The following is a 25,345-nucleotide window of genomic DNA, read 5'->3' as shown; positions in this document are numbered from 1 at the left end:
CTCAATGACATAAATCTATGTAAGGTAGTCATCGTTTCTGAATTACTGAAGATATATTACCTCTCACATTTCTGTGCTCCACGTTCTATTTATATATTACTATTATCAGACAACATTTTAAGCTAGTTTTAGTACCGTGGTAGTGCTTTTTTGTATTATCAAGGAAATCTAACACTACTTATGCTAACACTTTGTACTCAGTTTTCCAAGTAACCAACACTGACCAGCTATTACATCCTAGCTGTACAAATGCTAAACTCTAATGAAGTAGAAGTCAATAGTGCAGCCCTCTGAATATTCATACATGTAGCAAATGAAATTCGAGGCTATCACGATACTGGGTTGCAAGTACACTACATTGCTGATATGAAAAATAATGTTTGGAGGAACATTTTGTTCACTGTGGCTCTAACAGTTAAGCAGTGACACTTTTATTCTGTGACTATCTAGTATCATAGCAACAAAAGTAAAAGAGCTGACAAAAAACACACTATGGTGTACACTGAATAACTGATAGGGTGATTTTGTTGCATCTGGCGTGAGCTAGGCTAGTCAGTCTCCCATTTCTACACTGTAAGCTATCCTGGCTGTAGATTTATCTCTGATATACACACAAAAGACACCTCCTTAACTTTTGGCAAAAAAGGCAGTGAGTTATTATATATTAATTGAGGTAAATATTCTATTGCAGCTTAAAAAGCTCCAGTGATTTATGACAGTGGACTACTGTACAATTGTACCACATTATTAATGTATCTGTATTCCTGATATTTCCGGAGGAATTTGCTTTGAAGCAAAAACGGATTGGGTATTCTGTAAGTGTGCAGTTAATTTTTTCAGTATATTATGAAGCTAAAGTTTTTGGATGTCTGGCTGTAATTAAAAAAGCCAAATCATTATCTGGGGTCCAACAGGAAAAATGAAAAATAACTGCAGGACTAATTCATTTTAAAAAACCCGTCAACATCCAACTTCTGGTTGTAGACTAATAAAGAGTCTCAGGGATGTGGAAAGAGGTCAGCCGCTCTCTGTGTGACAGCAATTAATCTCCACCGCACTACATTCATGGGAGACAGTTACTGTTCAACGCACTGGGGCACATTTACAGAAAAAAAAGGGCTTTCACTTTGTGGCCTTTGAGAAGAAAGACGAAAAATAGCAGGAAGAGGGCTTGAGTACAGAGCTGTGTCTTCCTTCTCCCTGGCATTTGTGTGCTTGACTGTGAAGAGGGTCAGTGGCAAAGAGAAGCATGCACGCTCCTTCACAGTCTGATTGCTTTGTTGTGTAGTTAAAAGTGACAGGGACTGCAACTTGAAGATTTACCCGTACACAGGCTGTGCTGTATTGAGTTTTTTGATGCATTAAAATGTGAAGCTACTTTTCTTACAGTCTTCAAATCTATAACTTTCACACCTAAGGTAGAGGCACTGACTAATAAAAATAAAATAAAAAAACAAACCGTGCCATGCAAGTTGACATACTGCTTTAATAAAACCTAAAGAGGGTCATTTATCATTTCTATGTCTTTATATAAAAAGCAGGGTTTTTTTCCTGTATTCCAATAGCTGGATGATTTAGATAAATGCTCTCAGCAGCTTAGATTTAAAACAATTTTTCAACAGGCTGTGTCTGTATAAGTTCTTACTTTCAGGTGTGTAGCTCGCTTGAAGGCCTTTCTACAGAGGCTGCAGACATGACAGCGGTCCTTGCCGTGAGCCTGTCTGCAGTGACGTCGCAGTGTATTGGCATTCTGGCACACTTGATTACAGTAGAAACACTGATTTCGGTTATCAGTATCCACCTGGAGCTCTTTCCCACCCTTATCAGTGGAAATCTGAAGCACGCACAAAGACAAAGAGCTTACAATGCATAATGGTGATGGTATAAACATCAGCTGACAGGCACTCTTTGAGCTCTTCCCCTGGATTGGTGAAGCAAGCAAAACAAATATACTTACAGTATATCCATTGTCTGTTGCTCCATTTGCGGACTGGGACTGGTGGCTAACCAGTATGACCTGCTGGCCTGTGGTCCCTGGCTGTCCTGTTAGGCCAGAATCATTCAGTACTGCAGGGAAAGTCTGACCCTAAAAAACAAAATATACATTGAAAAAGCGCTTCATGACATAACTCATGTCTGACACATTTTGATTGTCATGTTAAATTAGTAATAATGCAAAATAGCAGCTACTACAGTCTGTAAATTGTGCTGGACATTTGGGTTTTTTTTATACCTGTGTATTGAGGTTTAAGGTGACGCCATCCAGCATGCCCTGAGCATCTGCAAGGGTTAGTGTGACGCTGCCATCACTGGCCACAGTTCCTGGTGACATCACTAGGCTCTGGGAGGCAGCAGTGTGAGACAGGGTGGTGCTTGGTGGCAGACTGGTGACTGACAGGAGAGAGTGGTTAAAAGGTTAATACCCAGCTGGTTTATGCCACCAGCAACTGTGCGCAAAATGCAGACATACAAAGAAACTGTGTTTAAATGAACATTATCCTCTTAGACACAACAGACCTGGATGCCATAAAAAAGCTCATTTTTCACTTATCCACAAAACCTTTTTGCAATATTAGTGTCTCCATTGGTGTAGTGGTTAACAAATGTTCTTGGCAAATGAAGGGTCACTGGTTCAATTACAGACAAAAATCCCCTTTGGGGTTACGTCAGGGAGAGAATCCGGCGTAAAACTCTGGCTGTCTGTGACAACGGAAAGCTGCAGTTTTAGCCCACTTACATTCACTAACCTCGCCTCTCATACTGCCTTATCAGAGCAGTTTTCATTTCCTGTTGGGTCTATGAAATCATATCTCTGGCTGGCCAGAATGAAGGATAATTTCACTCCACGTTTTAAAGAACAGTCTTTTGACAAGTATCCTCTCACACAAATCTGGGACACCTGAGACAGATGAGGGTTTGGGCTGGCAACCACAGCTCTTTTGGTGCTTTGCTCTCTGACTGAAACTAACACTGGCAGATTCATTATGTTTGGGAGGATACTGCATTAGAGACGCACAAAACTAGACAATATTTGGTTTGAATAAAAATACAGTTTCTCAGTCAAATCACGGGTTGGACCGTGTCTGCAGACAGAGTGACAGGAAGGTTTTAGCCAAAGCAACAAAATCAAAGATGCTCTGTGTGTCTCAGAGAAGCTGTGGGAACATTATTATTATTATTTTTCTTTCCACTTGAGTTAAGTGGAAGGTAATGAAGAGATATAGATGAGACTGAAAATTTGATTAGGCTTCTAGGTGACCAGCTCTCTGACAGACTGGACTTCATAACTATAAAGTAGTTATTCAAGCTTCCAGAAGTTGTATTAAAGTATGCTGATAAACTGCTAATTCAGTTTGATAATATGTTTAAATTGTACTGCTTGTCCTATTTTACATGGAGGTGAACAGGGGTGAGTCTAAACCAGTATGTACTGGTTTAGACTCTTGTACACTTGAACTTGCACAGCATAAAAACTCACAGATACAAACGCCACAAAAATCTTCACTTTCAGAACTCTTTTTACCTCCTACTAATGTCAGAAATCTTTCCAAAATAACAAAATTAAGATAAATGTTTATGCCTTTGTTTATATTGCATATATATCTTTTTTATTTGACTTGAGAGTATTTATATATTTTTGCATTTAATATAATATTTTCTTTAAAAATATATATAAACAGGGTCACGGGGTTAAGCTGTTTTTCTTTTTTTTGACAGATGCTGTATGCACTGTAAAACACTGGAATTTCTAACATGGAAACCAATGAGCAGCTCATTTTGAAAGACCTGTAATTTTTTTTCTCTTTCGAATATTTACTAATGCTTATTAAGAAGACAAAAGTATTTATTATCAAATTAGTCAATCAGTCAAAGTAACAATCGATAGCTGCAACCCTAAAATCAGACATAAGTGGGTAGCTAAAGAAAGAGGTGTTAACCATCTGTCAAAATTAGCTGCTAGCATTCGAATTGAGGGGTTCCAAAACACTTGAATCCAGCAGCATTGACAGTCAATTGCAACAATTGACGAGCCTGCTTTAGCTTTTTGTCTGGAGAAAAAATAAAAAAAATAAAAACACAACCCTGAGTTGCAATTTTTCTGGCACGCTCCCTGTTAGAGAGCAGAAAAGTTCAAGCTTCATTTTTGTCATAGCAATTTTTTAATATCTCTTGAGTGATCTGGACATGGCAGACGATTAGGGTTTCTCAGGTTTGAAAATCTATCTGGCAGCTTTCCTCGTGCACTTTGATCTCTCCACAGTTGGGGGACCTCTCAGTTTGTGCTGGTGAAGTAGAACCCTCTACTTCTAATAAAGTTTAGTTTCTCTGAAACCCAAAAGTCTTGTCATATTACAAAAAAAGTCAAAGGAAATCTGTTGGGATCCTGAACAAAATGTGAATGAAAACAAAATGTTGGCAGTTGCAAGTCATAAGAGGATGAACGAAAGAGTGCGTGCAGCAGCACAGAAGGGATGCTTCAGGGCTGAGAGAGTGTAAACAACGTGGAGGAAAAACATAACAGCCTTTATAGGAGTCTGATAAACAGGCATATCTTTTTCAGATCATGGAGAGCAACTGCAAGTCTGCAAGTCATGCCAGCTACTGTAGTTTAGCTTTTGAAAAAACGGCTTTTGTGAAAGAAGGTGCAAGTCAAATTCAGGATCTTCTCTGGTCATGCATGTCTTTCATGACCAGGGCAATATTACATGCAGATGCATATTTGAAGTAAGCTGTAAAAATCGTTTGGAAAGAATGCAACTCTCTTATCACACGCGGTTAGAAGACGGGTATAGTCTTACCAGCATTTCCAGTATTGGCGGGGCTTTGAGGTAGCAGGTGGTCATTGGTGATGGTCAGAGTTGCACTGGTGGTTTGGCCGTTTAGCGGTGACGCTAGCCTGATGCTGCCGTTCATCTCAGCGGCACTGGGATTGTTTGGCTGGGGGAGCAGATCCTGACCTGCAATTGTATTGTAGAACATGAGCTTTAATTATTTTCATGAGGTTATTTGCTTCTATTATAAAGATGCTAAGTGTTTTCTGAAATGTAGTTCATATTTTGAAGGGTGGTCAAACGCAAACAAAGTAAGATTCAAACAAAGTAACTCAACAAAATTCCTTCAGGGTTAATTGAATTAGGTTTTACACATGATTAATATGCCATGCAATGCCACATACGGTGTAGTTTAATAAGTGCTTAACTTTTATTAACCAAACATATTGTCACACTAAAATAAGAAGAATATGACTGATAACATTTTTCTCTCTTAAGACGATGTATTTCCAGCCCAATAATTTCTGCTGCCTGGGCAGGAAAAAATCTTATTTTTGATGGAACTACACTTATTCATAAATAAAAAACTTAAAATGAGAATAGCTTCTTAAAGCTTTAATCTGAAAGACTGCAATCACGATACAATAAGTCAGAGAGCTGAAATGAAAGAGAGATTGAGCTGAGCTGAGTAGACTTAGCAGGCTTAATGATACAGCTACATCCCTCCTTCACATTGTTGATGCAATGAACTTTAAATCCCCAGATGATACAGCCAAATGGGTGATGCTGATGGTGTATACAAAAGCTGAAAAATGGCCTCTAATAGAGTGTCTTTAGATCTGGGTTTGTGAAGTGGCTCTGAGTTATTATTGGCTTCATTTTTTCCTCTTTGCCTGCTAGTGTGTTTGCCTGAGTGAGAAAATCAATAGTGATAGTTGAGAGCTTTTTTTAAATTATTATTTTCCCATGTTTGTTATCAATAGCCCCTTTCTGCCTTTACTAAAAAACATGTTCAGCAGAGCTGTGTATTTTTGGTATTTGATATTTTTGTTTCTACCTGATATGGTGAGGGTGATCTCCTGAGGATTTCCTCCTGCTGTGCCAGAACCAGCAGCTGAAGCCTGGACTTGGGCGAGAGCTTGTGTCAGGCTGGAGTTGTTGATGGTCAGGGTGATCTCCTGACCGCTGTTGCCACCTGCCACTAGCGCAGAGCTGCCCATGACATTGCTTAGGTCCTGAGAACCTGCACAACCCACAGCAACATAACACAGATGGTGACCTCCTAGTACAATGTGGCCACTCTGTATGTTTTTTTCACTTAGAGCTGTCATACATACTGGCAGCATCCTGCTCAGATAGTCCAGCCATTGTGACCTGCGCAGGTGTGATAGTGGAGGGCTGCAAGGCCAGGCTGGTCAGTGGGTGGATGACAACGTTGGCAGACACTGAGGTGTCAGTTGTAGACATGAGCTGGCTCCCTGAGTGGGAGACCAGACCTGTATCGACACTCAGGGGCTGCGAGAGGAGGCCGCCTTGCTGTAGAGTCTGCTGCAGGAGGGCGGGATCGATCTGAAAGGAGAGAGTATTACTTAACTTGAAAATGAAGGAGAGCATGTGTGGGGGAATCAGCAACAATGTTAGGATTTTCTTTTCTTTTACATTATGGAATAAAGTAATGATAAGATTTCCTTTCAATGCTTTTAAACATTTTCAAAGTTTTATGTATGACTTTGTTGACTGACACTGTTCTCATTCCTAGCTTGTATCACTATAGGATGTGCCTCCCTGTCGATTACTCAGAAGCATGACTGCCACCCTGCCACCACTCACCCTTCAATAGCTTACACTATTTCAATAACCATTACTCAAACACGTTTTCTTCGGAGCACATCTCAACCTACATTAGGCTGGCTAGACATGGATAGTAATATGGATAATAATACAGAGTTCGGCAGGGGTGATGTGTAACCTGTAGTGTGATGTTGTTGATGTTGCTGGTGTCGATGCCGGAGATCTGGACGTTGGGACACACCAGGTTGGCGGGCGTCAGCTGCAAGTGGATGCCGTCCAGCGTGGTAAGGCCATCTGGGAGCGACACGGTCAAGTCTCCTGCAGCTGAGGCACACACACAGACACAAACATATGTAAATGTTTGACAGGAGAGTAGCTATGTAATAATACAGGATTAGGACCACGCGAATAAGACTATAATTAACGGTTAATGGATAACAGTTCTTAGCAGGAAAATGTGAGTTAAAAGTTTTCTATGTTGGGGGGGGGGAGGAATCCTGAATACTCCACTGTCCTGCTCCAGGTGAAGGGTGGGAAAAGTAAATTTATATGTTGCCAGACTTCATCAATCTAATCGTTTAAACATTTTAGCGAATGTTTGACTGCAGTGCTGCATTTAGAAATCAGAGCTCCTCCAAAAACCCAATTAATAATCACAATGTCGTCCCTGCATCATTTGTTGTTTCCCTTTTCTTTTATTCGATCACTGTGAATGTTTGGAGATGCTTTGATAGACTTTTCTCATCACATAAAGACCGATTTCCTTCAAAAACAACCACGCACTGCGCTGGGGCTTCAATGAAGGCGTGTTTTTGTCTGCTTGACATCGGGTGCCGCGGTGCAACCCTTTTTTGCCCTTGATGTTGCCAACTGAATATGAAGCAATGAGACTACAAATGATGATCCTCTGGGGCATTCCTGTCACAACTGCTGACAACAACCAACTGTTGGTGCATTAATCGTACACCTATCATTTCTACCAAGGAATGTGTAACTCTTTGTGGCATTCACAAGAAATGTGTTGCCAGTGGGTCGTCAATAATACTGCACAGTGATATCTTGGATATTGAAATTTGGGCACCAGTCTTCACTCATTTCGTGCTCTTATGGTGCTTTACTGAAAACATTAGGACCTGTCAGTTAAAATCAAAGGTGTGTTATAAACAAAACACCATTGTTCTTGCTGCAATTCTCTCTTTTACAGCATTAAAGTAATGGCTCATTAATTATCCCTACCTGACATGGAGGCGGGCAGGAGGGCCTGTCCTACTAGTCCTGACTGCAGTAGATTCTGGTCAAACTGTCCTGTGAGAACCTGGTTAGCTGGGAGGTAAATGCTGGGGTCAGCACTGGGTGTTTGCAGCAGCCCCACAGACTGAAGAGCCTCTGATCCAGTTGGCTGCTGCCCCTGACTTGGAGCCACACCCTGCCCAGTCGCTGGGTCTTGACCCTGTCTGGCTTGACTGGAGGACGAGGAAGAACGCTTGGATTTGCGGCCGTCGCCATTTGGACGGAAGTGACACTGGATGTGTGTTTTGCGGTGACCCGAAGTTCTGAAGCGGAGTTCGCAGAAGGGACACTTGAAGGGCTTGGAGCCGGTGTGGAGGCGCATGTGCACCTTCAGGCTCCCCTTTGTAGAGAAGGAGGTGTTGCACATATGACAGCTGAAAAGCTTCTGACCTGAATAAGAAACAAAGAGGATGTTATGTGCGGCAAACTGAAAATGAATCGTTGCTCTTTAAAAACCGCAGGTTTATTTTTGACCAGCATGTGAATTTTGAATCTTGAATCTAGTCTTGGTTCTTTGATCTGAGAAAGAGAAAAACGTCAAACCTTTAATGTCAGCCAATAACTTTTACTACTTTTAATAAACTTTTTTTTTCTTTTTTCTCTTATCTTGCTTAACTTGCTTTAGGCGTGCACTTTTCAGTGATCTCGTTGTCCTGTAAAATTCACAATGCATTTTAAGATGCTATTAATCACATCTAAATGGCTACAAATGTCAAGGTCTCAGTAGATGAGCTGTATAAGCCGATCTGCTGAGACTGTATTCCAGCAGTTGGCCTCCTTTTTGGTCCATGCTCTTATTTTAAATTACTAAAGCACTGCATCATCTTGTTACGATGTACAGCCATTTTTATAAAACCTAATGTTATGTATGAATGTATTCTTGACTGTGTGTTTGAAAAAAAGGGTTATACAAATATATGACTAGCTAGGTCTACTAAAACGAACGGAATTAACAGAGCTCAATCTTACTGTGTCAGCTTCTTTAAGGTAAGGTTGGTGTTTGTGGTGACACAAACAAGTCAGCAACATATTCTACTGATTAACCACTAACCTGTATGTGTTTTAACGTGGCAGTCCAGGGTCGACTTCACTGTAAAACTCTTCCCACATTCGTCACACTTGTAAGGCCTCTCTCCTGTGTGGATCCTGATGTGTCTGGACATTGAAAAGGATTGATATAGTTATACTTGCAAGAGCACAAGGACACATGAGAATATCAAAGTGATGATTACATTTCTTTTAAACAAATTAAATGCATTATAAAGTAAAGACACACCCTAATATGAATAGATATATACAAATGGTTATCATCCATGGACATACAGTTTATCTTTCTGGTGAGTTGTTTAGCTGAGAAACTGAAAAAGATCATGAAAAAAATGTGTTTGTGGTGCAGTTTTAATAACATGGAGCAGAATTTGAAGAGATTTAAAATGCATTTATTTTGACCTCCTCTCTGATGTCCTTGATTTGTTTTCCTTGGCTTCATACATATAAACTATTGCTTGTTGTTAATCTATCCAACATCTACTTAATGCATTAAATTATAGCTTGATGATTTATATCTAAGGCTGTTTCTTATTTCCTTTAGATGGTTAATGTAATCTCCACTGCATTTTCACAGCCCAACTGTGGGTGTGAGGACACAGTAGCAATGTTAATGCTATTATGCTGTGTCATTATTCAGTTCAGACAAGTGCTGTAAAACTAAATAAGGTCCACAGTCCTATAAGCCTCCAACCATCAACACTCACACAATTCAGACTTTGACTACTGCAGACAAACAAATTTCTTCTAAATTTATATACGCAGCACAACATTTACCTGACGAGGTCGCTGGGCTTCTTGAAGCTCTTGGGGCAGTAATTGCAGCAGTTGGCAAACTTGGGTTCGGTTTCCAGCTCCACGGCTTTGTCTTTAATCTCACTGATCCGATCTCTTTCAGCTGCCGACTGGGAAAGTATTCGCTCCGAAACTGAGGCCTCCTCGCCGGGATCCTTCGCCAATTCGGCTGCCTGCTCTTCAGTGAACGTGATAATTTCCATACCCCTCCTCTTTGATGTCTTTTGTTCACTTTCCTCTTCATTTTCCTCTTCTTCCACATCTTGACTTGACTCCAGGCTTATAACTGTGATAAACAGAGTCAGTTTTTTCACTTTCTATCTTTGGTTGACACTTTCTTTTGATGCAAGGCAGCTTGGACTGAGACAAAGATGCACTCAGACAAGCTGAAGCCTGATATAATGTATGTTGTACTTGATTAATGTGGCACTCTTCGCTGAAGGAAAAGTGGTGCATGTACAGCTCTGCATAACAGTGTAAGATGGAGAGACCATATAGTTTAATATAAATACAGTATAACTCAATGCAGTAATGCTTACTTTGATCGTCCATGGCGTGCTCCTTTTTCATATGCCTCTTACAAAGCAGGCTGGTCCGGAAGCTCTCATCACACATGGAGCATTTGAAAGACTTGATGTGAATGATCATGTGGCGATTCAGGCTGCCATTTGTGGTGAAGGAGGCGTCACAAACATTACACTTAAAGGGCTTCACTCCTGTTGGGAAGACAGAACAGAGGTAAGGTGTTGTGTGATCCTTGTGACAGCCTCTAGGGTGTCACTACTGTTACTGCCAGTCCCTGAAAAAGACTTACAAATTAAAAAATTAAAATGAAATCAATGTCATGTTTAGTATGTTTAGTTCATAGACTTATTCCACTTTTGAAGGACTAGAGTGTAGATAATTTAGGCAAATTAGGATGCCATTGTGAAACATGGCATACTCGACCTCGAGCTCACCTGTATGGGTATTCCGATGGGACTTGAGTACTCCAGCTGATACAAAGGCTCGTCCACAGAGGTTACATCCGAATGGTTTCTCCCCAGTGTGCGATCTCACATGCTGTTTCAAGTGGCTTGACTTTTTAAAGGCTTTACTGCACCAACTGCACCTGATGATGGAAAAAACAGCAACAACATGAATGAATGAATCGCTGTAAATCTTTATGAATTATTGTTATTCACCAGATCTGGGAGAGTAATTTATGCGAATTGGAACAATTCTTAACATGTAATTATTTTATTACATTTTTAATAACATAGCAATATTTCACTGGACGTATGATCTACACTGCCTTGTTATTTGTGAAATAGAGAAAGGACATACACACAAGACAGCTTAAGAAAACAGCAGCTTGCCTTTCGCAAACATGTTTTATTTTAACTGGTGGTTTTGTGCAACATCTGTTAGTCTTCTCTTAAACATGACCATAAACCACATAAAAGCATAAGGCATTATCTGATAATGATAATAAAAGAAAGAGAAGAAATGCAGGGCATAGGAAGAGGTCATGATGAAGCAAAGGCCCTGGGCTGTATTTTAAAGATAGACCACTCGTCAGTCAGGTGAGCCTTTACATCATCTGCCAGAGCTAAACTGAATAATTTAGTACAAACTACAGGCTCAGCTTTTCGAATATAAAAGAGTTTGGCCCAGTAGCAGTAGCAGTATCCACATAGTGCAGTTAAAGTATTTAGATTTATTTAGAAACTGAACTATTCTCTGGTCAGTTTTTATGGACTGTATGGATAGACAGCAAACTGTCACCAACTGTCTAACTAGAAATAAATTAGAAAACCAATAATATTGAATTTCATTTCAGTTAAATCCATAAATAAGGCAAAATAAGTAGACAAAAAATGATGTCAATCCATTTCAACATAATGAGAAGCCTGAGACACATGAGCGAATAAATCTCTGTAAATACTATTGCTTTATCTGTGCAAAAGTTTAAATTGAAAGACACTGATAACAAAGTTAGGTAAGGTTATTAAGGACAAAGTTATAAACCATCTGCCTTCTCAAGGTCACTGCTTATAACACTTAATATCATTAATCTTTTTAGGCTCTGGAAACAGATTGTTTGGGTGATTTAGGCGACACAAAATTAATAACAAGACTGTAGATCAAGAAAAAAGGACAGGAGAGCCTAGCAGAGGTTTATGATCAATGATCATGTCAGAAAACCTGCAGCACCCAGACTCATCAGGCGTAAGTGCTGCAGAAATCAGCTCTAAATAGTGGAATGAGCAGACTGACACTACCCTCGAATAACCCGTGGTCTGTAAAACTGCTCTCAAACAACACAAGGGCACATTTTCTACTTTGATGAGATAAAAATTGAACTCTTCAGTCTGAATGCCAAATGCTGTGGTGTAAACCAGGTTCTGCTCATTGTACGGTTGAGATCACTTCTGTAATGGATCAGCCTTAAGGTAGTCAATCCAGGAGGAGGTGAGTCATGATGATAGAGGGAGCAGATTGTGGACAACATAAGAATGGGCAAAGATTTACTTTAAAGTACAGTCACTTGTAGCAAATATAACAAGAACAGCTTTGGTAATCTCACTGAATGTCCCGAATCATCTGGCCTAAGCAGAGAAAACTGGAGAGGAGACCTTTGACTAGAGCTCAGCTAGTGACCTCTATCCTGACAGATTTCTGAAATAATTTAGCAAAGACAAACTGCAGAACCTGCCTTTGAGAAATATGGGTGCACAGACAGGCAAGGAAGTGTGGAAGCTGTAATTCAAACTAATGATGTTTTTAAAAGATAGTAATTTAAACACTAAAGAGGTGGGAGTCATTTCTTAAGACAGTCGTATAGGTACATGGAAACACACACACCTGTAGGCTCTCTTAGTGTTGTCTTCACAGTCTTCCTGGTACTCCTGTGTCTCTGTAGGCAACTGGAGGTCGTTTTGACTGCTCTGCTGAAGAAGCCCATTCGTCTGCATAAAAAAAAGATCAATACTGGCTCAACTTAAAACACATACAAATACATGTGCACTTTCAAGGACAGGGAATAAATGAGGTTACTGACACTAGTATATGCATAACATATGCATGATAGAGAGAGATACAAGGAGGGAAAACAGTACACCTCTCTGAACAGTGTCTGGGAGGCTGTGGTTGCTGCTGCACGCAATGTTGATGGTGAACAGATCAAAACACTGACAGAATCCATGGATGGCAGGCTTTTGAGTGTCCTTGCAAAGAAAGGTGGCTATATTGGTCGCTGATTTGTTTTTGTTTTGTTTTTGAATGTCAGAAATGTATATTTGTGAATGTGGAGATGTTATATTGGTGTCACTGGTAAAAATAAATAATTGAAATGTGTATATATATTTTTTTTGTTAAGTTGCCCAATAATTATGCACAGTAATAGTCACCTGCACACACAGATATCCCCCTAAAATAGCTAAAACTAAAAACAAACTAAAAATTACTTCCAAAAACATTCAGCTTTGATATTAATGAGTTTTTTGGGTTCATTGAGAACATGGTTGTTGTTCAATAATAAAATTATTCCTCAAAAATACAACTTGCCTAATAATTCTGCACTCCCTGTATATCAGATCCAGTGGGCTAATTTGAACCCAGTGAAAACACGATTTTTAGTTTCAGGTGGTTGCACACTAATGAAAATGTAATGATGTATTTAAAATGAAAGAAGGAAAGCTACTCATAACTTACCACCTCAGCAGGTGGGACATGAAGCAGATTTGGAGGGTGATAGCTGGATGAAAGGGCCTGAGACTCCAGGGTGCTGGAGTCCTGCAGCTGCTGGACTGTGGAGAACTGGGACTGATTGTAGCTTGTTTCAGTGATGGTGAAGCCTAGATGGAGTCAGACGAGAATAATCAGTCTTGTTTATAGTCAAATCCAAAGATCTAACCTCTGGCTGACAGCAATATTGGGTCTACCTGAAAAAAACAAAAAAAAAACCCCAAACACAAGACATGTTTCACTTTTTTTCAACTAAAAACATAATAGGAATAATAATAGGAATCTATGAAATCTGAAAAAGTGTCTAAGATCTGCATTACACAGCACAATATCAGCCATCAGGGAGGATGGCTTTTATTGATTTATAAAAAAAAAAGAAGCTGAACTCAACACTATCAGTCTTCCAAAGTGTCAGACCGCCCCTGGGATTTCAGCCTGCAGCAGAAAGGTGTTTTATTGTTATAGCTGGTATTGTTTGTTTATCTGTGCTCTTCTTCTCTCTTTGCCTTTTTTCCACTTCTTCCTGATAAAAGTGTTTTTCCCCCTCACTACTGCAAAGCGCCTGCTCATTGGGGACCTCTAGGTTACCTTTATAATACTGGGAGGTCTTTACATTACAATGTAAAGCTTCCCTTGAGATAACAGTTGCCATGCTACATAATTAAAGCTGAACTGATGCTGTGTGATGTACACCCTAGAGGCTGTTACAAGAATATTCTGCAATTATTGCACTGGCTAAAAGAACACAAGGTGACTGTCTTGAATTGTTTTTGCATTCATGCATGCAGTTTGAGGCGATTGCACGGGTTGCCTGAAGGAAAGCAGTCTGTCTCCCATCTGGAGATCGGCTACAATCACCCTTGGACAGAATCGCAAAGGTTTGCAAGTAATTTAATCTAATTTATAAAAGCAGACAGATGTTCCAAATCTATGATGCCCTGGCTGGACTCTGAATGTAAGTAGCTAATGTGAATTTGCATTTGTGCAGACAGCAACAGATCATTGTACACCCCCCCCCCCGGGCTTTAAATCTGGGACTCTCCACCATTTGACCCTAGAACTGAAGAAGCTTCTCGGATGAGAGGTGAAACGTCTTCAAGCAACTTGAAGAAGTCCAGACGCTTTTCTTTCCAAGCTCCTTAGAGCAGCGGTCCCCAATCCCTGGTCCGAGGCCCGGGGAGCACCAGTAAAAAGACAATAAATTGTTTGATTTTTTTCCTCTTCCATTTCTGATTTCTCATCTCCAATCCAACTTCAGCATGTCACAAAGTTACTTAACCATGTAAAGGCAGATGTGTACATGTTTGCTTTCATGTAAAAAGCACTGATATGATCTAAAACAGCGGTCCCCAACCCCTGGGCCTCGGCCGGTCCGTGAGTCATTTGGTACCGGGCCGCGAGAGTTGAGGCTCAGGTGTGAAATGTATAGTTTTCAGGGTTTTTATCGGTTTTCAGCGTTATTTTGTTATCGTTTTGATCGTTAACTCGGTTTTTCTGGGTCTTTTCACGTGTGTTATGAATAAATCTTCTTTTTTTCGGTACCGGTACTAGTTTTATTTTGTTGTATTTATCTGTGACACCTTAAAGGCCGGTCCGTGAAAATATTGTCGGGCATAAACTGGTCTGTGGCGAAAAAAGGTTGGGGACCGCTGCCTTAAAGTATCCGATCACAATGTTTTTGTTCGCGCCGCGACCTCAATCACTGTTTTCTCTAGTGTGACTGTAGCGTTAATAAAGTGGCAGTGTGGGCACATTCTTTATGTGACACTTTTAAGAGCCACCAAATGTGCAGCAGAAACAGTGTGTGAACCTTAAATCAACCTTCAATCAACCACAGTGTAGTTACTGTAAACAACACATATATAAAGTAGCAAGAAATACAGGGCTTCTCCCAGAGAACCTCCTCACAGAATTGAAAAGTTCAGTTTGCCTCACAGATGTTTGATGCTGATCTCAAAGGAAGCTGGCTGGCAACAGCAGTCAGCCGCCATGGTGAGTTAGTGCAAGAAGAAGAAGAAAAATGTTTGAGAACACACTGATTTCAAAAGACATATGGAGATACCAGACACATTGGTAGAGGGTATATATAGTTTGATGAAATTAACTGTTGCTCGGTTTGTTGTGGGAATTGTAAAGAGTCTTCCTTTCTCCCACGATCGCTCTGTCATTTGGGACCTTTGTGAAGCTGAAGTAAGGGTTATTCCACCAATTCTATTTATGTGTGACTGATTTCCTTTGGTATTAATTCAAAATAAGAGATTTCATAACTAATATGGCCAATACCTACACTTTGTTAGTTAAGCCTTATAACAGAAAGCGTGCATATAACTAAAGGTACTATGCACGAGTTACTACTACTCTTCATATATTACTGGTTCTTGAATTCTGAAACAGTGAACCTGTGTTTTGCACAGACGATATAGCAAATAAACATACCATGTTATCTTTGTCACATAACAGCCCACACATGCTATGTTTATACCTTGTGTTAGAGCTTGCTGGTCAAACGAAGACTGAGGAAGTGCTGGTGTCTCAAACTGGCTGATATTCTGAGGCAAAGCATGCTGGGTAGTCACATATGAGTCTGTCACGACAAAGAAAGAGATGCAAAGCAACAAGTTAGTTAGTGCTCACAGAAACAAACAGTAGAACAATATTTCCACTGTTAAACTTTCAATTGAGGTTAAAAAAGCAAGTTACATTGCAGATTCCCTAACTAACACAGCTCACCATGCACAGTTACATGCACAGAACATTTTTAGAATAACAAAAATAACTGTGTGTTATGTGTGACAATATTTATTTATAAGTATCATATTAAAATACTGTAAGCTACACTTTATTTTTAGCAGTGTACCTTCTTTAAATGCAAAGTAGATTTGCTTTCTGTATATTAATGAAGTCTTATCAAATATAGAGAGCTGAGGTCAAGATTATGGAACCTGACTACATGATGTACATTTTAAATCTAGAGAGTTTTCAGATGTCAGCTAGGCTGAGCTGCTTCTTTCTGGAGATGACTTTCAATTTACTTTAAGGGACCAAATCCTGGACCTTAGAGAGGGATTACTAATCATTCTATTACTATCCTTGGAGTGCTAAAGCTCTGGAGGCTGTGTGCTGAGCTATACTGCGTGAAACCATATGTGTTGGTCTACAGAGCAAACAGATGGAGACGATGGGGAGGTACATTGAAGTTATTCTGCTCTCTGACACGTTTAAGAAAACTGAAAGTTTTCAGTGCAATGAAACTTAACTCACACAACGCACAGATTACCTCAGAAAACTTTCTTGAAGGTGAGTCGCAGAGTTTTTGGAAGAATTTGGTAATTTAATGCTACGCTTTCTCTGCAAAATGAGGTTTCAGTGTTACAGCTTTCACGAGTTCTACTGAATCTTTCACAACTTGCACATATTCCATTATATAATATGACATGAATTCAGTTGCTCTTACCTTCTCCTTGTACAGTCAGGTTTGCGTCCAGTGTCACTTGCTGGCCTCCATTTACAACCTCTGTCTGGCTCAGTCCCAGCATGCTCTGCTGCTCTGCTGTTTCAGCCGGGGCTTGCTGGAGAGTGTCACCCTCTATTTCCACTTGCATGTCATGGGCTACAGTGCCAGCTCCCAGGGGGTCTTCTCCTGACTGGGGTTGTAGCTGCTGGGCCAGTTCATACCTGGTTTGACAGGACATAGCTCTGATTGATACATTCACAGAGCACAACAACATCCCTGTAAACAGTCCAATCCATCTGTGAAAAAGCAGACTGTCAGAAATCAGACCTGTGCGTCTTCATGTGTTTCCTACAGTTAGGTGATGACTTAAAGGTCTTCTGGCAGTATGGGCACATGTAAGGTCGCAGGTCACTGTGAGTGGTCATGTGGCGCCTTAAGCTGCCGCTGGTGGTGAACGTTGTGTCGCACATACAACACCTGTATGCCTTTAGCCCCGAATGTGTTCGGATGTGAGCTTTGAGGACTCCCGAGGAGGCAAAACTGCGACTGCACTGGACACACTTGTAGGGCCTTTCTCCTGTATGAGACCTGGCAACATTCAAAAACAGGTTCAGTGTGTATTGGGACATCAAGCAGCCTAAAAGGTACTAGCACACTGCTGTAGATGAGTTTTTGAGGAATGCTGCCAATACTAAGGAACAGAATTCATTGGTATATCCTTAGTACAAGGTGGAAAATCACTATGCATGGTCCAGCATGACCTGTCAGGATGATATATTACTTGGTGAACTTGAATCAAATTCCCTAAATTTTTTAAGTATCAGTACAGGTTCATGGGTAATTCAAGGGCACTGTCAGTAGGGGTAGGCAGACATAGATCCTCAGCTTGCATTACAAGTTAGAACTCAAAATCTGCCAGAAAACAAGAATAATGAGGCACCAGCCATTAAAAAGGCACTACACACATGGCAGCATCATTATTTATCATTATCCTCAAAGACAAATGACTAGATTTCTGTCATAAAGATTGGCTAGAAAGTTCAACAGAGATACACAGAGCAGAGCAGCTGAGTGATTAGACCACTTATTGCTCTCCATCCATAAATGACAGGGTCATTTGAAACAAGGTTAATAAAGTTCAGCCATGTGCGGTGTAAAACAAGCAAATAAATTGGGGGGGAAAAGGATTAAGAGTATATATATATTTACAGGTTGAAGTGGGTTTGCTGAATATAGCTATTTCTCTTTTTCAACTCTTCTGTACTTCCCCTTCACACTCTCTTTCTTCTCTTGCATGAATTCAATCTCATTTATTTCATTCTCACCAAATTCATTATGTCTGTCAACAAACCTCTGACACCTCAGACACTTCACACCTCCTCTATTCACCCTGCTCACTCCCCCCCACCCCCAACAACAGCATCCAATACACACTCAACACAAGGCTCCAGCCTGTCTCTCTCAACCACCCAGGTTAGGAGGGAACTGAGGAGGATTAATGGCAAGAAGGCAGCGGGCCCAGATGGCATCAGCTCGAGGGTCGTCAGGTCCTGCGCGGACCAACTGTGTGGGGTGATGGAGCACCTCTTCAACCTGAGCCTGAGGTTGGGAAGAGTCCCACAGCTCTGGAAAACCTCCTGTGTTGTACCAGTGCCAAAGACTTCACGCCCCAAGGACCTCAACAGCTACAGGCCGGTGGCTCTGACATCCCACCTGATGAAGACCCTGGAGCGGTTGGTCCTGGCTCAGCTTCGGCGCCTAACAAGCTCATCACTGGACCCACTTCAGTTTGCCTACCAGCCTGGCATTGACGCGGATGATGCCATCATTCACCTCCTACATCGTTCCCTCGCTCACCTGGAGACCGCTGGAAGCACTGTGAGAATCATGTTCTTTGATTTATCCAGTGCCTTCAACACCATTCTTCCCTCGGTTCTAAAGGACAAGCTGGTGAACTCTGGAGTGGACCATCACCTCACTACCTGGATCCTGGACTACCTCACCGACCGACCACAGTATGTGAGGACTCAGGGCTGTGTGTCGGACAGGGTCGTCTGCAGTACGGGGGCCCCACAGGGAACGGTTCTGGCTCCGTTCCTCTTCACCATCTACACTGCAGACTTCTCCCACAATTCCACCCAGTGCTTCCTGCAGAAGTTCTCTGATGACTCTGCAATAGTCGGCCTCATCACTGATGGGGACGACAAGGAGTACAGAGGACTGACTCAAGACTTTGTGGACTGGTGCCAGCTGAACTACCTCCAGATCAACGCCAGTAAAACCAAGGAGCTGGTGGTAGACTTCCGCAGGCACAAGCATTCTCCACTGCAACCACTGAACATCCAGGGTATGGACATTGAGGCTGTGGACAGCTACAGGTACCTTGGTGTTCATCTGAACAACAGACTGGACTGGACTCATAACTCAGACGCCCTCTACAGGAAAGGGCAGAGCAGGCTGTACCTGCTGCGGAGACTCAGGTCGTTTGGGGTGGAGGGCCCACTCCTGAAGACCTTCTATGACTCTGTGGTGGCTTCTGCTATCTTTTATGGTGTGGTCTGCTGGGGCGGCAGCATCTCTGCTGGGGACAGGAAGAGACTGAACAGGGTGATCCGAAGGGCCAGCTCTGTTCTAGGATGCCCTCTGGACCCAGTGGAGGTGGTGAGTGACAGGAGAATGGCGGCTAAGCTGTCATCCCTGATGGACAACGTCTCCCACCCCATGCAGCAGACTGTGACAGCACTGAGCAGCTCCTTCAGTGGGAGACTGCGGCACCCACGGTGTGGGACGGAGAGATTTCGCAGGTCTTTCCTCCCCACTGCTGTCAGACTCCACAACAAAGACTTTAACTGAACAAACACACACATCCACACATGTGCAATAACACTAAGTGCAATAATCTTTTCTGGCATCGTTGTATTTTTACTCAGTTGTATATAGCATTCGTATTCTATTTTTATCTTATTGTATATTTTTATTCTATTTTATTCTACTGTATATAGTATATTATTTTATTCTATTCTGTACAGCTGTGTACTGTATTTATTCTTATTGTATTCTAATTTTTGCATCATAACTTTTGCACTGTCCACTTCCTGCTGTGACAAAACAAATTTCCCACGTGTGGGACTAATAAAGGTTATCTTATCTTATCTTAAACCTCCAACTCCCTCTAATCTGTTCCACTGTTTCTCCTTCCTTCTGTCTGCAGATGAGCTTAAGACAAGCAAAATGAAACCTTGCTGAGCGGTACACACTTGTTAATACTTCTCTGATATGATTATGTAGACTAACATTATAAGATCAGCTAAGAAAGGATTTGTGGGACACGCTGCTCTGCTGACTTCAGTGTGAAATCATTTCGTGTTAGACGCAAATCTAAAAAGTCAAGCGTTTGCTAAACTTTGTTATTTGGGGGAAAAATATTCAAATTGCAGGTTATTTCCACTTTTAAGGTTTATCCCTAGAGGACCATTAAAAACGGGTTGACAATGTGGATCCTGCCAAAAACTAATTTCAGAACCAAAGATGTCTCCTCTTTTGATGGCCTGTGGTGTCCTCCTGTCATTCAGTATCTGACTTGTTAAATGTCAGATCTATTGTCAGTGATGCCTCCTCTGTTCTGCTCTTCTCACCTCCAGCCTTCAACATACGTGGTTATCCTGACCATAATTCTCTTCACCTGTGTTGTATTCTAAAAAGAAACTAGCAAGTAGCAACAGATTATGAAAAAAAAACACTTGCACTGGCCCTCAAAAAGCCATTGTGTTCTCGCTCTTTGAGACTATGCACTGAAACATCACTATTACATAGAAGCTTTACCTGACATGCTGTTTAAGGTGACTTGACTTCTTATAGGCTTTACTGCAGAACTGGCACTTGTATGGCCGGTCATTGGCCACAACATCCAGGTACTGTTGAAAAGCCAGGCGGGGGTTTTGGGATGGGATGAGACCTGTTAAAAACAACACGTGAGCTTACAACAGCTAGCCTTCTGTGTGGTGAAAATAATGCAGCATCGCCCAATATGTGTGCCTGTCACCATGCCCTCTTACCAAAGTCAGTGATGAGGATGGGTTCCTGCAAGGGGATATCTGGTAGCGGTAGGTTGCTTTTGGACACTTTGGCTTTGTTTGCTTTCCGTGGAAATTTATGCTTCTTCTGCTGCAAGCTTTTGAAGTGAGAAGCGATGTGTGTTTTCCTGTGTCCCGACGTACGAAAGATCTTGTCGCAGTGAGGGCAGGGGAAAGGCCTCACACCTAGAACAAGTCAGGGAAAAAAATAGATGTTTTGGAAAATTTATATTTAGAGAATAACTTTTTCTAAACAACAACAGAAAAATAAAATAAAATGAAAATCTAAACTCACATAGAGGTTTTAAAGTTATTAACTAAATCAACATGAAAACATAACACATATAAAAATATACGCTCTCGTAATTTGCTTTCATTTTGGCTACATAAGGTTAAAAGCCTTCATTTAGCAGGTAACAGTGTATGAAACAAAACAGACACAAAACTTTGAAAGCATGAAGCCTTCGGAGACATACGTCTGAAAACACATTTATCAAAACTTTACCTTAGAACTAACACACAACCAGCACTAAAGTAAACACCTAACAGAGTGACACTACACAGCAATTAGAGAGACAAAAACGAATGCACCAGTGCACATAGTAGCTCAAACACATATAGCGTATACAGTATATACATGAATACAAATGAGGGTTCTAGCTTTAGTGGCACCATGAGATTTATGCAGGTCCTGCCTGAGCAATTTGTTGCATAATTTACCACAACATATCTTATTTATTCTAAATAACAGCGGCTGAAACATATTTAGAGCCCACACACTTCTCCTTTAACTTATGCTTAAAGTAACTATGCTAGAGTAACAAGTAAATAATGTAACATACGGAGTGACTCTATAAAGTGAAATGTGCTGGTGTTGCTATGGCTTCAAGTGTGACCCCTTCACAAAGCGGACCCGCTTCTCACCTGTATGCAGCCGCATGTGCACTTTCATGCTGCCAGAGGTGGAGAAGCACTTCAGACAGCTCTGACACTCGAAGGCCTTGATACCCGTGTGCGTCTTCATATGTGCTGTGAGGGTGCTCTTGACAGCAAAAGCTCTGAAGCACTGTTTGCACTTGAAAGGCTTCTCGTGGGTGTGGATGCGTATATGACGAACAAGGTCACTGGGCTTCTTAAACTCCTTGGAGCAGTAGGGGCATCCGTGCCAGCGAACGCCATCCTCCTCCCTGATGGAGCCTGGAAAGGGCAGAACATAATTTTATTTTAAAAAAAGAAAACAATTATCTCTGTAACAGTATTTATTAAATGAATCTCACTGAAAGGGTAAACTCATAAAGAGTAAAATATCCCCTCCTACCTGGCATTTGTATAGGTTTCTTAAAAATGCTCCTCTTTTTCTCCCTGTTCAGTTTGTCTGTACTTTGCACTTTCTTGTTTTCCACAACAGCGCCATCGGTCGTTTGGTTCTCTGACTCTCTTGGTGGGGCGTCACTCTGGGGTTGGACCACACTCAGCCCGCTGTTCTCCAGCGCTTGCTGTAGTACCAGAGGACCACCACAACTTTAATATACATGCACACCTCACACACACAAGCAATTTCAAATAACCACAGCAATGGATTTGAAAAGAAGCAATCAACCGAACAATCAAGATGTGATTGTAGTGTAAACTTAGAAATTACAGTCGTCTTTACAAAATCATTTCATTTTTAAAAGTAAAACACACACACACACTAATGTCATTACAAATCAAGGGATTTTTTTTACTTGAAAGAGAACCCTTTAAAGTGCAGGACCTGTGGACATCAGTAAATAACGAGGTTCTTTTAACAAAGTGCAAAGAATATTTCCGGGAAAAGCAAAATCGAAAACACGATTGCTGCTTAAAACTTTGAAAAACACTGAAAGTGATTATTTAAAAATATCTCATTATTCATGTACTAATAATTTTAATATGGCCACTAAAATTAAAAATTAAAAAAGCCATGATGCAAAGCAAAGTTCAGCGACAATCATATCTTATCATGCTGGGGAGTAGAGGCCGTTTTAAACTCTGTGATGATGCTCATCTCTAAAAGTTCCTGGTGCATATTTGTTAAACTGCCCTCTCTCCTGGATGGATGGTGTTTGCAGAACAGTGAAAAAATCTTGACATTCAATCACCAAATGAAAGCAGAGCATATCATTCATCACTCAGGAGTCTTTTTAGTTCAAAACTTCTGTCTGAATATATCATGTTTATCTGCAGTTTAAGTCCATTCTCATTGAGTGAAGATTAATGTCTGTAATGTACAAGCTGGGTCTGCGGATTGTCGTCCAGATTGTTACTGGATACTGCTTTTTATATTGTAACAATCATGCGATTACACGCCACTCACCTGTAGGATGTCCTGGTTAATAGCAGTTTCCATTGTGATAGCTGGCTCTGGGGGCTGGGGCTGGGCTGTCTCCCCACTGACCTGTTCTGACAGCTCTAGAAGTTGCTGGATGACATCTGTCACTCCCTCGCCAACTTCTGGCACCCCTGTAGCCTGACCTGTTGTTTCAGCCTCCTATAAAAAAGACAAAAAAAGAGGTGAGGGGACCAAGAAAGACACAGAGCAACGTGACGAAGAGCTGGGACAGGTCACAATTTGTGGGATGACTTAACTTTGATTAGTGGCTCTGTTGAGCTTGAAACAAAGCACTGGTGATTATTAAATAAAATATTAATGCCCACATTATTTATGCACATATTAACACGGAGATACAACTTCTCAACACAAGGTTCGTTTAAGTGTAGATATGGCAGGTAGATCATCACTGAATAATGAAGGCTGTAATTAATAACCTGCTAACAACCAAATAATGGAAACACACCATTCTCGTTCTAACTAGGGCGACGACTGGCTTTATGCTGCTTTGTATGATTGTACACCAGGTCAAATTTGGCAGCAGCTGTTCTTGATTGTTCTAGAGCAGGGGGAAATATTTTACCAGGTCAAAACTGAAAGACGGTGCTGCTCTTTTAGTGCAATAAAATTGAAGTTTTTAGAGTTTCTAGCAGTGGTGACATGGATGTATTGAAATACCAATGGCAAAAAAAACAAACCACAACCATTATCTACCACTAAAAAACAAACTAAAACAAAAAACTAAAACCCTTTATCCTGTGCAGTAATCTTTGGATAAAGAAGGAAATAAAAGTCCACAATTTGAGAAGCATTATCAGTAACAGTGCCTCTGGGGTTCGCTAAAGCTACCAACCACAGTGAATCAAACTAGACTTGTCTGCATTCAATACAGCTGAGGTTTTTTTTTAGTGCTGCACTTTGTTTTTCCTGCTGCTGGCACACTGAAAAAGTGATAATAATTCTGGATCATAATCGAGTTATGGGAAGCTACTTCTTTCCTCAGGGAAAAAAAAAAAGAGAAAAACAGCATAATTTTCTGAAGTATAAGCAAACAGCCTACGTATGAACTAATTTGGGAAACAAACTCCAGGGTGTCTCGTTAACATTAAACATGAGGACCACAGGACACTTAAGAACCCTCTGTTCAGATGCTGGACCAAAGAAATGTTTTCCAGCGGATGTTCTCGTTTGGTACACAACCTTCTCTTACCGAAGTGGTGGATGGCACCTCAATCACGGATATGTGCATTTTGCTGATGTGGGCGTTCAGACTGCCAAGTTTCTTAAATACACAGCTGCAGTCCATGCACGGGAACAGCGGCACCCCTTTGGTCTGTAAGAGAACACAAACACACAAAGCACATTACAGCTAGCTAGCTATATAATAATATTTCCACATATATCAGAGTGTTTAACTGGACACGAGGTAAACCTTTACTTTCCCCTTCATAAAAAAAAAAACAAAAAAACTGCCTCATAAACAATGAAATTATATGTTTATGAATCCTTAGGAATCACAGGTTGGGTACTAGTTTCTCGAATTCCCTTGATCATTGTGATGATGATAGCGGTAATCTAATAAAACCACACATCAATTAGATTACTGTGAGCATTGCATATAATGGAGCTGAAGTGCCTGAAGTAGATGTAAAACTGACTCTAAACATCAGGGGAAAAGCCTACAGGGTGTGATCATGAAGCTCCAAAATCCTACATACTGTATTAAAAACTTTTTAAATTAAATAAAAAAATAAAAAAAAACTTTTAAAACTGGTAAGTCTCCCTTCAAGGTCGTCTTATCATGGACCCGTAATCGACATTTACATTGAAGGTTCTCTTCTGTCCATTCATACCCACAGTTTCCCCACGGACATCAGACTTGCTAACTTAGAAAACAATCGACATGTGAACTTTTGAGTTGAGGATCAGAGCTGGCTAATATCACGAGAACAAACAGCATCTTTGTGCATGCTGTTTTTTAAATCGAGGCAATCTTCACTAACAGCTGACCCCACTCACCACACTTTGCGGTGCACAACTT

The 25,345-nt window shown here is 40.9% G+C and overlaps 1 protein-coding gene across 1 annotated transcript in view; it reads right to left on the bottom strand.

Annotated features, from left to right (window-relative positions):
• Positions 1-25,345, bottom strand: part of znf236 (zinc finger protein 236) — a 53,641-nt gene that overhangs the window by 11,182 nt on the left and 17,114 nt on the right. The window contains exons 7-29 of the mRNA XM_082551445.1: positions 24,515-24,637; positions 23,290-23,463; positions 22,270-22,447; positions 21,876-22,148; positions 20,934-21,137; positions 20,701-20,833; positions 17,206-17,466; positions 16,879-17,099; positions 15,907-16,008; positions 13,392-13,534; positions 12,543-12,646; positions 10,655-10,806; positions 10,235-10,411; positions 9,678-9,981; positions 8,905-9,008; positions 7,800-8,243; positions 6,742-6,887; positions 6,110-6,341; positions 5,830-6,015; positions 4,800-4,958; positions 2,234-2,391; positions 1,958-2,086; positions 1,646-1,834 (exon numbers count right to left, since the gene is read on the bottom strand). Of these exons, the coding sequence (XP_082407571.1) occupies positions 1,646-1,834; positions 1,958-2,086; positions 2,234-2,391; positions 4,800-4,958; positions 5,830-6,015; positions 6,110-6,341; positions 6,742-6,887; positions 7,800-8,243; positions 8,905-9,008; positions 9,678-9,981; positions 10,235-10,411; positions 10,655-10,806; positions 12,543-12,646; positions 13,392-13,534; positions 15,907-16,008; positions 16,879-17,099; positions 17,206-17,466; positions 20,701-20,833; positions 20,934-21,137; positions 21,876-22,148; positions 22,270-22,447; positions 23,290-23,463; positions 24,515-24,637 (4,296 nt within the window). The remainder of the gene's footprint in view (positions 1-1,645; positions 1,835-1,957; positions 2,087-2,233; positions 2,392-4,799; positions 4,959-5,829; positions 6,016-6,109; positions 6,342-6,741; positions 6,888-7,799; positions 8,244-8,904; positions 9,009-9,677; positions 9,982-10,234; positions 10,412-10,654; positions 10,807-12,542; positions 12,647-13,391; positions 13,535-15,906; positions 16,009-16,878; positions 17,100-17,205; positions 17,467-20,700; positions 20,834-20,933; positions 21,138-21,875; positions 22,149-22,269; positions 22,448-23,289; positions 23,464-24,514; positions 24,638-25,345) is intronic.

Source organism: Aulonocara stuartgranti (genome assembly GCF_965226115.1).
Source record: "Aulonocara stuartgranti genome assembly, chromosome: 11".
Classification (NCBI taxonomy): Eukaryota; Metazoa; Chordata; class Actinopteri; order Cichliformes; family Cichlidae; genus Aulonocara; species Aulonocara stuartgranti.
This window is presented reverse-complemented; position numbering and strand designations above follow the sequence as displayed.